The sequence below is a fragment of the Mugil cephalus genome, chromosome 15 (assembly GCF_022458985.1).
Source record: "Mugil cephalus isolate CIBA_MC_2020 chromosome 15, CIBA_Mcephalus_1.1, whole genome shotgun sequence".
Classification (NCBI taxonomy): Eukaryota; Metazoa; Chordata; class Actinopteri; order Mugiliformes; family Mugilidae; genus Mugil; species Mugil cephalus.
In genome coordinates this window covers 14,535,357-14,548,709 of record NC_061784.1, presented here as the reverse complement: position 1 = coordinate 14,548,709, position 13,353 = coordinate 14,535,357, and the positions used below count along the sequence as shown (strand labels likewise).

The following is a 13,353-nucleotide window of genomic DNA, read 5'->3' as shown; positions in this document are numbered from 1 at the left end:
CTCACTAAATAAGTTTACGTTTTCCACTTAACCTGTCAGCTATTTAATAAAAATGAAGGCTATTCACAAAGATCCCTATAGATCACTCACTCAGTAGCATCCACGCACATGTTATTACTTCATTCATTTCATTATTATAATACACAAATTAGGCTTGAAACAGAACGTATGTCCAATTAATTATTCATTCAGTAAATTATTTCTAATAAATTAATAATGTTGATAGAACCGTGATACAGCGTCACTTTATTTAGCTTTAGATGATTAGTTTTCAGACATGGCAACAAAGTTAACCTCTTCAAATACAGAGCAGAAGCTGGGTATATAAATTCAAAGCTGCAATGTGCTACAAGGTACTAAACGACAGAGAAGACTAAAGACAATTATGCTTCCTAAAGCCACCATGGGGGATGTAATTAAATTAATACAGAATAAAAATAAAATGAAGTCTTTTAGTGGAACAGTCTGTTTATATTTTACAAAAGGTGCTTATGTGTAAACACGTAGGTGTGGAAATGTGTTTATCGAGGGCTTGTGCAATATTGTATAATTTAATCATGCTTTAAAACAATGGGTTGTTAAATCTACAACTACACTCGGGCTCGTTTAAACGCTTTTGTATCACTGAAGTTGGGAGCTACCACTTAAATCATTTATGAAGTGTTTTATAGTTGCAACGAAAGGAAATGCAGTTAAATGTTGCTCTTTGAGAACATGTAGGTGGCTCTTAAAAGAGCCTTTGGGTTTGTGCCGATTAGGGGGGTGAATGAGTTTAAGCCCTCTCGCCGCGGATACGGCGGGCCAGCTGGATGTCTTTGGGCATGATGGTGACCCTCTTGGCGTGGATGGCGCACAGGTTGGTGTCCTCGAAGAGACCGACCAGGTAAGCCTCGCTGGCCTCCTGCAGAGCCATGACGGCGGAGCTCTGGAAGCGCAGGTCGGTCTTGAAGTCCTGGGCGATCTCCCTCACCAGGCGCTGGAAGGGGAGCTTGCGGATAAGCAGCTCGGTGGATTTCTGGTAACGACGGATCTCCCTCAGAGCCACGGTACCGGGCCTGTAACGGTGAGGCTTCTTCACGCCGCCGGTGGCGGGTGCGCTCTTGCGGGCAGCCTTGGTGGCCAGCTGCTTCCTGGGAGCCTTTCCTCCGGTGGATTTACGGGCGGTCTGCTTGGTTCTTGCCATCTTCCTTGATCAGTGTCTTCTATATCAGAAGTCAACGAGAGAATGAAGACTGGGCGAGAACGGCGGCTTTATATAGAGGCCGCTGGAGCGAGCTCGGCGCTGATTGGTGTAGGAGCAAGTAGGCGCGCGCAAGTAGCTGCTCAACGATTGGATGAACAAATTCAAAAGTAACGCGTCACTAACGATCGCTAAAAAAAAAAAGAAAGCTTATTTTTTCAATGGACGTATTCGATTCGTTTAAATCAAAGATACATTTAGATTTTCATTTAAGCACTAAAACTTTGATCTTATTTTTATTTGGATGTAGTTCCTGTGTAATGTGAAGATTTGTTTTCTCACACCAAAAACGTGTAGAATGAAAGACTCTGATTTATCTCATCCCTTATTCTCCTACTACTTATCCCATGACATAAAGACAATAGAAAATGGGCTAATGATCAACAAGACTTTCTATTTAAGACTGTCTGTATGAGTCCATCATTTAGTTTGACTGTATATTTAAATGTCTGCCACAACATACGGGAAATGATAAGGATTAATTTAAAATACATAACATGTTCTGCTCCTGGAGTACTATTTAAGCAGAATCTGTATTTTCTTTGTTGTCATATGTTTACATGAGCAATTTATTGTGCCGGTTAGCACAATACACATACACATTGATCTGGGAAAACAATATAAATAATACAAACAATATATATAAAAAAAGGGTGAAATTGTATATATTGTGCAGTAAGAAGGAACCTTATTGTGACGCATTAGTCTTTTCAGCTTCAGAAAAATGTATTTGTTTCCAGGAGGAACAGTGGAGCAGGATGACATTTTTAAGTAACAAACAGTAAAAAATGATACAAAAGTACAAATAAAGTATTTACAAATGGTACCAAAAAAATATACCAAAATGCGATCAATATAAATATAATTGTACATTGGATCTTAGTAAAGTCACGTTACTTTACAGTAATGCTAAAGACATATTACTCATTTAAAGTCAAATGGCTAGATTTTGGTTCAGTACAAACAGATATTGAGCAACACTAGTTTCCATATTATGTACATCTACAGATTTATGGTTTAACTACGTAAGTCATGCTACACTGTTTATCAGCTTTACACAATATTTTCTCATATTATTTACATGTCTTCAAAGCCTTATTATCTATATTTCCATTATTTACCCCTTCACCATTCAATATTTATTCATTTTATCTGGTGTGATGTGTGAGGCAGAGAGCTCTTTACTGGAGGATGTGGTGGCTCTTAAAAGAGCCTTTGTGTTGTTGTTAGTTCCCGGGACGAGAGCTTTACTTCTTGGCCTTCTTGGCTGCGGTCTTCTTTGCTGGCGCTTTCTTGACCGGAGTCTTCTTCGCTGCCTTTGGCTTCTTGACCGCGGCCTTTTTCGGGCTCTTCTTCACCACCTTCTTTGCGGCGGCGGGTTTCTTGGCCGCTGCCTTCTTCTTGGGCGACTTCTTGACGGCTGCTTTCTTAACAGGTGTCTTCTTGGCCGGTGCGGTCTTCTTGACGGCAGCGGGCTTCTTAACTTTGGTGGCTGCCTTCTTCTTCACCACCTTCTTTGCGGGCTTAGCGGCGGCTTTGGGCTCTTTCTTGGCGAGCTTGAAGGAGCCGGAGGCCCCGGTGCCCTTAGTCTGAGCCAGGGTACCGGCGGTGACCAGCTTGGTGACGGCGGTGTTGATGCGCTTGTTCGCCTTGGTCACATCGACGCCTTTCCCGGCCAGGACCTTCTTCAGAGCCGCCAGGGAGGTTCCCTTGCGCTCCTTGGACTCGGCCACGGCGGCCACGATGAGCTTCGGGAGGCTGGGTCCATCCTTCTTGGGCCGGGGAGCGCTCTTCTTCTTCGGGGCTTTTGCCGGGGCTTTCGCCGGTGCTGCTGCGGGTGCTTCTTCTGCCATGTTGAATGTCGCTGTTCGTCTGAACGTGTCTGGGATCAACGCAGGAGGCGGAACTTATAACGAGCATGAGAACCGTGGAGAAGCAACACGCAGCGCCGCACTACCGACGCCTCTCCTGCTGCCACACTTGTGTTTTCTCTTCCACTTTTTGCAAAGAAAAAGCACATAAAACTAAAGTTTACACATACAAGTTGTACTACAGCAGAAAGAACACACGTGTATCTCCACATCGAGCTCGTGTTTGTCTTCCGGGACTCCTCCAGTGAATCCCAGCAGGCTTCAAACCTCTCGGATTCCCGGTGACTTTGTGCGACTCGCAGCGATTTTTCTCAACGTTTCGTCTTCAAAAACGTGTTAAAGTGGTTCGGACTGAGTGGATCAAAGATGCTGCTGTTAGCAGAGACGTGTGGGGACGGAACCAGAGTCCAACAGCGGCTCTGTTGTGTTTTGTTGCCTTTGAATTGAGACATTTTTCGGAGGAAGTAAACACAGCAACGCTACTGCTGCTCCAGGCGGATCTATGTCACAGATGATCCACGGGAACAGATTTCCCTTCTCCACTAAACAATGATGGAAACACTCAGTAACGCACTAATTATTACAGTCAGATGCGCAGATTTCTATCATCAAATCGTAGAGTTACCACTAATAAACTACAACATATTTATTAAATCTCTGAGCACTTCTTGGTGGGACGCGGTATTCATATCTTATAAATCGTCATCCACACATAAGCATACATTAGTTTATTTCTTTTGATTTAATTTTGTTTCAAATTAAAATGGGATGCTCTGTTCTGAGATATTTATAGCATGAGATAATAGTTATAATAATAATTATTGATCCCACAGATGGTATGTTTACAGGATCAGAACTTACATAAGGAAAGGCAACATTAGTTAAACAGTAATACATTTAATAATACATTTCCATTGTTGTTTCAAATCAGCATTACACATTCCTTAACAGGGGCATACACATTTGCAGTTTATAAATAGACATACAAAATAAAGACAATTAAATTGGCATATATATATATATATATATATAATATAATTAAATATTTTGTAGGGACATGTTCTGGAAAACATGCTGTAAATGAAGAATGATCAATTCATGACAGCTGAAGATTTCAGAAGTGAGATCTATGTTTTGAATTAGTTTTCACTCAATGTGTACTTTTTTTTTTAGATATTAAACATTTAGAGCAACATATATGTCTGTTCTGCTACCTGTGTTTTCTGTTTTTATGACGTTTGTATTAACAGCAAGTTCTGCTGAAGTCTCGCAACACTCGGAGATTAGATGTTTTCGATCTAAATGGGAGAAGAGATAAAGCAGGCATCCCTGAATTAAAATTAAAAATAAAAGTCCACGTGTGAACATTGACCTGGTCTCAGTCTACACGTTGAGATGGCCTGGGACACATTTTACCTCATTCCTTTGGTAGCGTGAACACACAATGAGTCCTGGGTCATATTAAAGACCACCTACTCAAAAGCGGTGACCTATCGGAGAGGAGTTTAACTCATTCATTCAACCACTGTTAGAAGGCATGTCTGTTCATTGGAGATGAGAGCCTTTTAAAATATTCTGTCTTTGGAGCTGCTTTAAGAATCCTCCAGATGTACAGCGTTTTATCTACACATATATTCATATGCATTATGAGTAAATAGTAATAATAGAAACAGACAAAGTATCTTCTGTATACATTTACTAGGACTTTCTTACAGTGCACATTTCTGATATTTACATATCCATGTTAATTGCGTTTCTCTCTTACATGTTTTTTTAAGAAACTAATGTCCTTGTTGACATCTAAAGGCTTGTGGTTCTAGTGTTTGTGCATACAGGAGCTGTTTTAATGGAACTTAGCTAAAAGGGCAGTTCTCCTGTATGGCAACGCTTTGAGCTGATCTTTCCCAGTATATGACACACACATATAACATTTATTTTTTTTGTTGTTGTTGTTGCTGTTGTTGTTGTGTGCGAAGCAACCAGGGTATAACCCATCCCCCTCCTTTATGCTAAGGTATTATTGTGCTTGTGATGAAAATAAGGAGGGGGGAGCCCATCGCCAGGCTTAAAGAGAAAAGACCCACAAAGTCCAAAGCATGAGAATTATGTCTCTGGTAACACTGTTAGACTCAAGACACAAATCACCTGGCTACTTCAGCCCAACAGAAAGAGATGAAGCTATAAAACAACTCACCTTTTAATGTGCCTATGTAATGTGCAAAATAAATTATTTAATATAGTTAATGGGGTGTAGAGAGTCACGTTTGTCTCCAGCTTCACATCACAGCTGAAAGACCCGGTCAATATTTTTGCTTTGGTTGAAAGTCCCCCAGCACCATGTGAAAGAGAAACCAACTGAGTCCAAGCACAGTAGAAAAAACAAGTCACCATCACCCCAGTATTTCATAAGCACAAATAGTGCAACATTTTGAACATCAACATCTCATACCCCTTTTAGATTTATGTATATTAACAGAATATATTACACAAATATTAATCAAAAACAGACAAGATGAATGGAGCTTGATTCAAATTATGGTGTTTTTATTACTATTCTTGGCAGTGACTGTTCACATGATAAGCCTTGAAAATAGTCAATATGACGATAAAAGGTTCAGATCAACTGGAAGGTTTGGTGTGCATATGAAGCCAGGAGAAATTAACTTTTTCTGAATTAACGTGATCTAAAAGATGTCACCTGGTCTTCACTACTTTTTAACATCTACTGGACTGAACATAGTGTGCTTCACTAGCAGAAATGAATGAACAGAAATGAAACCCTTTCCAATTTCATTAATGGGTATAGTGACAGTATAATTACAAAAAGGTGATAATAAAATCGCATTTTTTATTTGATTACGTAATATGTATATAATATGTAAGAAGCATATTGCAATATGCATTATAGAATAGAAATCAAAACTCTTCCAGTAGTGGTGGGTGGCTCTTAAAAGAGCCGTTGTTGTGTTTGCAAAATGTCCGATCCCGTTTAACCTCCGAAGCCGTACAGAGTGCGGCCCTGCCTCTTGAGCGCATAGACGACGTCCATGGCGGTCACGGTCTTTCTCTTGGCGTGCTCGGTGTAGGTGACGGCATCGCGGATCACGTTCTCCAGGAAGACCTTCAGGACACCGCGGGTCTCCTCGTAGATCAGACCGGAGATACGCTTCACTCCACCGCGGCGAGCCAGACGGCGGATGGCGGGCTTGGTGATTCCCTGGATGTTATCGCGAAGCACTTTGCGGTGACGCTTGGCGCCGCCCTTTCCGAGTCCTTTGCCTCCCTTGCCTCTTCCGCTCATTGTGATGTCTTCTTCTTCGAGAGAGATTCAAAGATGAATATGCAGCTGAACGCCTGCGACACGGAACTTAAATATGGACTGCGGACGTGATAGACAACACGCAGACGGTGTACCGGAAGTGGGGCCGTTGATACATTTCAGAATGGGCTCCTTCCTCAACGTCTCCTCGTTAGTATAGTGGACAGTATCTCCGCCTGTCACGCGGAAGACCGGGGTTCGATTCCCCGACGGGGAGTTCACGATTCTTTTTTTGTTGTTGTTAAATGTATCTAGGCCCTGCAAATAACTATTTAAATACATATCTCCTATTAATATAGCATTTAAATTAACTCAAACTACTATGATAGTGCTGCTTTTTAGATTAGATTAGACAGGTCACCAGTCAGTAGACACTGTTTCAGTGTGACTATGGTACCTGAAATATAATTGCAACCATGCTAAGAGGAAAGTCAGGAGGCTAGCAACGCTCCACGGGACTGACAAAAAACATTGATACTAATAAGATTCCAGAGGAACAATGTACAATGCCGAATGGCTGAACAAATTGGGATGTCTGAGCGACAGTTTTTTAGCTACACAATGCTCCTTTTGCTCATGAATGTTAATTTTATACAGCTAACTGCTGTCTTCTGCCCATCATTTATTTTTACAACCACTTAACAGTACTGAGCCATAAATTACAAACTGAGAGTTAACCACTCATGGACTAACTTTTAATTTAATGCAAATTATTGTCCCCCATTAATCCCTAATGTAGAGATATTATTGTAAAGATTTTTATTTATGCTTTCCCTTCTGGATGAATAAAAACGAAATCTCCAATTGACAAGTAATTATGCATTTATCTGAAGACACTGCTGACATTAAAATGCTAATATGCAAGACTAGTTATTATTACAAGATCAAATAGGTTTATGGCAACTCCATTAAATAAATGTAATTTTAGGTTTCAACCTTTGACTTGGCGTCCTCGTTTATACTTATTGCTGGTTATAGAAAATATATAAAATAAATCACATGTAGAATTCATAGCCCTTGTAGTAGTGATGGGTGGCTCTTAAAAGAGCCTTTGTTTAGTTGTTCTCCCGGTAGCGATCTACTTCTTTGCGGGCTTCTCGGTCTTCTTGGGCAGCAGCACCGCCTGGATGTTGGGCAGCACACCACCCTGAGCGATGGTGACTCCTCCGAGCAGCTTGTTGAGCTCCTCGTCGTTGCGGACGGCCAGCTGCAAGTGACGGGGGATGATCCTGGTCTTCTTGTTGTCACGGGCTGCGTTTCCAGCCAACTCGAGGATCTCAGCGGTCAGGTACTCGAGCACCGCGGCCAAGTAGACCGGAGCTCCGGCACCGACGCGCTCGGCGTAGTTGCCCTTCCTCAGCAGCCTGTGGACACGGCCGACGGGGAACTGGAGCCCGGCCCTGGAGGAGCGAGTCTTCGCCTTTGCTCTGGCCTTTCCGCCGGTCTTACCACGTCCAGACATTTTCTAGCAATTTCTTTCGTCGATTAAAAAGAAAAGAATGAAGCCGGACCTGTTCAACGCCAGCCTTATATAGAATCTGAGCTGCTCGTTGATTGGTCACTGAGAGCGTTAACCTCATCGTCCAATCAGAAGAGAGCTCTGATTACGCGTCGTCGTTCAGCACGAGATTTCTGCTCTTTTCAGAGTAACTTTCACAAATCGTCACGCACATTTTTGACGCCAGTTTCACACATATATATATATATATACATATGTTATATTGAAATACTGGCTTGTTTTTGTTAGGGTGTCCAAATTTAAATGAGTTATTTAATACTGAATTGCTCTGAAAACACCAGTAAGCGCACTTTCAGTATACTTAGTGTACTGAAATGAAATCATGTTCGTCAGAAGTATTTGTCTGTTATAGTTCTAAAAATATTCTGGGTAAGCGGAGGGGTTGAGGTAAAAGATGTACGGTGAAGGCAACATATTACATGAAATAATGAATGAACTAAAGTGATACCTGTTGAAGTCATCTGTCACTTTGGATAAGAAATTATAAATAAGCGAATATGGTCGATGCGACTATTAACGTTAGATGCATAATCTTGATTTAGGCTAGAATAGGAACACCATTATGAAACAATTGATACTAAATAAAAATATATCTGGGGAAGTTCTTACCTGAAAGCTTCTGTATTATTTATTTTCAAGATGGCGCTGGTTATGCCGGCAGCAAGTTACAATAGCACCAGCCTGCGTTAACTTACTAGGACTGTCTTTGTGACCTCGTTTGCATATAGACACACACACCTCGAAGTCCACATTCACCGATTAGTATTATATCCATTTTATATATGCATTTTTTTTATAAATTCCCTACCCACACTGTATATACACCGACATATTTTTTGCTACGCATCACTGAACAAGTTAAGTACTTTCCATTTAAAACAAGGAAACAACTCTCTTGAGGTGGAGTGAGTGGCTCTTAAAAGAGCCTTTGTGTTGGTGTGTAGAGCAGGAGTCTACTTGGAGCTGGTGTACTTGGTGACGGCCTTGGTGCCCTCAGACACGGCGTGCTTAGCCAGCTCACCGGGCAGCAGCAGGCGGACGGCGGTCTGGATCTCCCTGGAGGTGATGGTGGAGCGCTTGTTGTAATGAGCCAGACGAGAGGACTCACCGGCGATACGCTCGAAGATGTCGCTGACAAATGAGTTCATGATGCTCATGGCCTTGGAGGAAATGCCGGTGTCAGGGTGGACCTGTTTCAGAACCTTGTACACGTAGATGGCATAGCTCTCCTTCCTGGTCTTTCTCTTCTTCTTGCCGGTCTTCGACACGCTCTTGGAGACGGCTTTCTTGGAGCCCTTCTTGGGTGCTTTCACTGGATCAGGCATGACGTCTTATTTCGATTGTTCTCGAGATATAGAGAGCCACAACACAGTGCTCTATTTATATGAATGCATGCAAATCATGCTGCGCTGTTGCTCAAACCTGATTGGCTGGCTTCGGGTTTGAGACTGCGCATGCGTTGTCTAACTGCCATTCCCGCCCAGAGCAATTTGAAATATGATGTCAACATCTCTGTGATTCAAGAAAATGGTTATAAATTGGAATATTAGAAAATAAGTTACTGATATCGTTGTCCTCTAGAAGATGAACCTAATTAAGGTCTTAAATATGTTTCAGTTTGCCTTTATTTCACTTTCCTATTCCATGAGATGAAATTTTTCTGTGCTCACAGAATTCATTAATTAATTAATAATATATTTCTCAGGTCCATTTCTTAATATTAAGCATTTGATAACAGACATGGCTATACATGAATTTAATGTCAGTATAATTTCCACAGACAGACTGATAAATTGTCAGTATGTCCAGCGTTGGTCCAGCCAAACACAGCACATGTTGTTTTAAGCACCCAAATAAGTTTAATAGAAAAGTAGTTAGGTTCTCAGAGTCAGTCTGGGCAACTGTTTGTGTTGGCATAACTTTAACCGCATTTTTGTTAGGATAAAGTGTAAATGAAACTATTGCAAAACTGGTTTTGTTATGTCTGGTCTTTCCTGTCATTGTTCTCTAGATTACAAAGAGGACAAGTCACTGTGTCTTCGACAATAAGCGCGCTCTAAAAGGCCTTGCTTAACATACAATAAAACCAGAATTAACACAGAGATACTGTACTTTACATTTCTTGTGTCCTGTAAATACATTGGGAGTAAAAAAAAAGAAAAAAAAAAAATGAATTCAAACAAAAGGATAAAACTGAAAATTGCTTCCCTGTTTATTTAACCAGCAGTTTTCAAAGTGTGAGGCATGCCTCACCTGGGGGCACCAGAGAACTTCAGAGGAGGCGCAGACTTAGAGCTAACCACTGAGGTCCTCTGCCGCCCAAAACTTTTTTTTATTGAGCCGTTTCAGTTTCGTGTGTTTCCTTAGAAACTGACATGATTCCCCTCTTCAATGCATGTTTCAACAGTGTTTTTCTCAGATCTCACATGTCATAACTTGCCCCACAGTCTTATCTTACAAATACAGGAACTTTGTGGCTCTGTGGGAATGAAAAAAAAAAAAACGATACTGCTCACTGAGGTATGTCACTGCAAAGCTATTCTGACTGTAGCTCACTTGGTGGTGTTAACGGACTTTTAAGCTATATATATTTTTATGTTGAACTGACTGAAAAAACTTTAACAATGTAGGTTTTATATGAGTTGTATACTGGGTGAAGAACAATTCTTTCTGCCGGGCCGGCTGTCAATAGTGAGGCTTGAAAGAGGAAGTGAGAGACTAACAGACAGGAAGTGACCTCATTAAAACAACTGTAGCGTCATCGCATGGTCCCTGATTCTAAATGTTCTACCTTCAATAGATACTATTAGAAAGCTACAGTATATTTCACTTTTTCATTTGCTTGCTGGTTGTCAGCCTGTTGGGTGCAGAGTTTTGGTTCTTTCTTTTTTCTTTTTTTTAATCACTAAGACCAAGTTGTACTATAATGCATTTTTTGCTTACTTACATATCAGTGGTTTTCCTGTGAAAGTATCACCCTTACTCCCTTGGTTAAGACAATAATAGACTAATAGTGGACAACAAGACAGCTCCTCTAAAGTGAAGTCAAAGCTCCCCCTAATGTGGATCAGCCACATTGGTGGATTGGACTTGAGCCCAACTAAGACACTAAAATATATGTCAAATGCTGTTTTTTTACCGTGTAAACTGTGCTAACTGGCCTCGACAATATGTAACTGGCTGAACCGGGCCTCAGTGCAACATCCTGTATGTGGTATATGTTGTGGTTGACAATGACAATAAAGTTTCCTCAAGTCCTTGAATTATTATTATTATTTAATTTATTTTTTTTCAAGGCTGTCATTTTGGTAGTTAGTATAATGTTGATGCATGTCTCAATGTTTTGGATGAGTTTCGTTTAGTTACGCTATAGAAACAGAATGTGACATATTGATGCTGTCTCTGGTCCAAAATCACAAGATGTCACCACCTGTATCCCTGCAGTTCTAGTCTCAGTCTGACCAATGGCAGGAAGTGTACACTCATGTTTTGTTTTTCTACAGTCTGTGATGAAGGACTCCTTCAGACACATCTACATGCTGACACAATGTTGAAAGAAACCTTTTTTAAGGCAACACATTTGCCCAGTCGCAAGCACTTAATTCTTTTTAATCCTTTTTTTTTTTTTTTTATCTTTTACATCAATGTACAAACACATCTAGCGATATGTGTATAGATATGTATTTTGGGGAAACAGTCAACGGAAGTGTGTAGTGATGTTTTGACTGGTCATTGTCTGATCCTTGAATAGCAGCCTCTGTCTGTGTTACACAGCTGTTAACATTTGTCAAATCTTTCACTTTGTTCGTACTAAAGACACTATGTGTTTCCTTCATTTGATGAACCTCCCTACTTTTAAATTATGTTGAGAATTTTCATTTAGTCTCAGTTTACAAATTTAACTACAGTCATTCAGTATTAAATATGTGAATTAATTATTTTGTGTGTGTGTTAACTTATGTACCATTATAGCAAAGATGAGTGGTCTGATTTCTGTGGTGTTCTTGAATCTTAAAGTAGTCTGTGACATTAGGAAATTAATTTCATGTTGCCTTTTGTTTAGTTTTAAACATTTGTGTTTTTTATGAGGCCTATGGAGAAAGTGATGCACTATCGTACATTTTCCTGACAATGCTCTCTGAAATAGAGAGATACTGTTTCAAATTATTGTTTTTATTTGGGTGTGAGAATTACTTACTACAAACTGTGAGTCAACGAGGTGTTAAGCAACAAAAAAAGGGGAGGCTGCACATTCAGGGGAACATGTTGGTTTTAACATGCATATAGGTTGTGACTTTAACACAACCACATGTTAGGTTTTAATGTGAAAAAGGAAACAGATCACTGCTGCTTCACCAGTCTAAAAAAAGGTAGAACAGAAGTCTGGGTGGTGACTCATGTCAAGACTAAGCCAATAGAGTTGAAATATTGTAGCATTAAACTTGTTATGAACAGTTTTGTGTGATGGCACAGAAAAAAAGGGATGTGGTCAATTACCATAGATAGAGGGTAAAGGTTTGGACCACTGAGTGGACTTTGCTCTCATTACTGATAAACAGACATCACTTATAGTAACTTTTTGGTCAATGCTTGTTTTTTTTTTTCTGAATTAATGAGTTAAACTCCTCTTCCACAGATCATTCCGTTGAGTATTAGGCGTTTTAGACTTCTGCATTATGTTATGTCTCAACTCAACTCAACTCAACTTTATTTATATAGCACTTTAAACAACAGCTACAACCGAGACAAAGTGCTTTACATGTATAAAATAAGAGCATAAAACATAACACAATTAAAAGCAATAAAACAATAAAAGCATTAAAACAATAGTTTAACAGTTATAGTTAGTTTAACAAAATAATAATAATAGAAAGCACTAAAGAGGTTCTGGCAAACCGTCCGGCATCTCAGGGGTGGAAGACGGGCAACTTGCCCACACCGTTTTCGTTGGGGGCGGGTAGCTGCTGACGTCTACTGGGATTATTGTCCGGCAGTGGAAGGAATACTTTGAGGAGCTCCTCAGTCCCACCAACATGTATTCCGTAGAGGAAACACCTCTCCTGGCGGTGGAGCCCCAGGAGAGGATTAGATCCGCCCTAGGTATCTCAAGGCTCTGGATGTTGTAGGGCTGTCTTGGTTGACACACCTCTGTAACATTGCATGGTCATTGGGGGCAGTGCCTTTGGAGTGGCAGACCGGGGTGGTGGTTCCCATCTTTAAGAAAGGGGACCAGAGGGTGTGTTCCAACTATAGGGGGATCACACTCCTCAGGCTCCCCGGGAAAGTCTACGCCAAGGTGCTGGAAAAGAGGGTCTGATCGGTGGTTGAACCTCAGATCGAGGAGGAACAATGCGGTTTTCGTCCCAGGCGTGGAACCATGGACCAGCTCTTTACCCTCACTAGG

General features: G+C 40.8%; 4 protein-coding genes and 1 non-coding gene across 5 annotated transcripts; 1 reads left to right on the top strand and 4 right to left on the bottom strand.

Moving 5' to 3' along the window:
• Positions 1 to 725: 725 nt before the first annotated feature.
• On the bottom strand, positions 726 to 6,573 carry LOC125021628 (histone H1, gonadal-like). Its single transcript, XM_047607750.1, has 3 exons — positions 6,106 to 6,573; positions 2,492 to 3,122; positions 726 to 1,187 (listed from the first exon to the last, which is right to left on the bottom strand). Exons 1-3 carry the CDS (start codon positions 6,410 to 6,412, stop codon positions 773 to 775), a joined length of 1,353 nt encoding a protein of 450 aa, XP_047463706.1. The 5' UTR covers positions 6,413 to 6,573; the 3' UTR covers positions 726 to 772.
• LOC125020935 (histone H1-like) lies at positions 2,348 to 3,137 on the bottom strand. Its single transcript, XM_047606600.1, has one exon. It carries the CDS (start codon positions 3,091 to 3,093, stop codon positions 2,488 to 2,490), a length of 606 nt encoding a protein of 201 aa, XP_047462556.1. The 5' UTR covers positions 3,094 to 3,137; the 3' UTR covers positions 2,348 to 2,487.
• A 2-nt stretch (positions 6,574 to 6,575) lies between the features above and the next one.
• Positions 6,576 to 6,647, top strand: trnad-guc. Its single transcript has one exon. It is a non-coding gene; the product is annotated as a tRNA-Asp (tRNA).
• Positions 6,648 to 6,701: 54 nt separating this feature from the next.
• LOC125020936 (histone H2A-like) lies at positions 6,702 to 8,037 on the bottom strand. Its single transcript, XM_047606602.1, has one exon. The coding sequence runs from the start codon at positions 7,890 to 7,892 to the stop codon at positions 7,509 to 7,511; it is 384 nt and encodes a 127-aa protein (XP_047462558.1). The 5' UTR covers positions 7,893 to 8,037; the 3' UTR covers positions 6,702 to 7,508.
• Positions 8,038 to 8,305: 268 nt separating this feature from the next.
• LOC125020937 (histone H2B 1/2-like) lies at positions 8,306 to 9,292 on the bottom strand. The gene has a single exon (XM_047606603.1). It carries the CDS (start codon positions 9,272 to 9,274, stop codon positions 8,903 to 8,905), a length of 372 nt encoding a protein of 123 aa, XP_047462559.1. The 5' UTR covers positions 9,275 to 9,292; the 3' UTR covers positions 8,306 to 8,902.
• Between the last annotated feature and the right edge of the window lie 4,061 nt (positions 9,293 to 13,353).

Coding starts and splice junctions, on each gene's coding strand:
- LOC125020935 (XM_047606600.1), bottom strand. CDS start 3,093: ATGGCAGAAGAAGCACCCGCAGCAGCACCGGCGAAAGCCCCGGCAAAA.
- LOC125021628 (XM_047607750.1), bottom strand. CDS start 6,412: ATGAGCGGAAGAGGCAAGGGAGGCAAAGGACTCGGAAAGGGCGGCGCC. Junction 3,123..6,105: donor CACTCTGTACGGCTTCGGAG/GTTAAACGGGAT, acceptor CGTTGATCCCAG/ACACGTTCAGACGAACAGCG. Junction 1,188..2,491: donor GCAGCCAAGAAGGCCAAGAA/GTAAAGCTCTCG, acceptor ACACTGATCAAG/GAAGATGGCAAGAACCAAGC.
- LOC125020936 (XM_047606602.1), bottom strand. CDS start 7,892: ATGTCTGGACGTGGTAAGACCGGCGGAAAGGCCAGAGCAAAGGCGAAG.
- LOC125020937 (XM_047606603.1), bottom strand. CDS start 9,274: ATGCCTGATCCAGTGAAAGCACCCAAGAAGGGCTCCAAGAAAGCCGTC.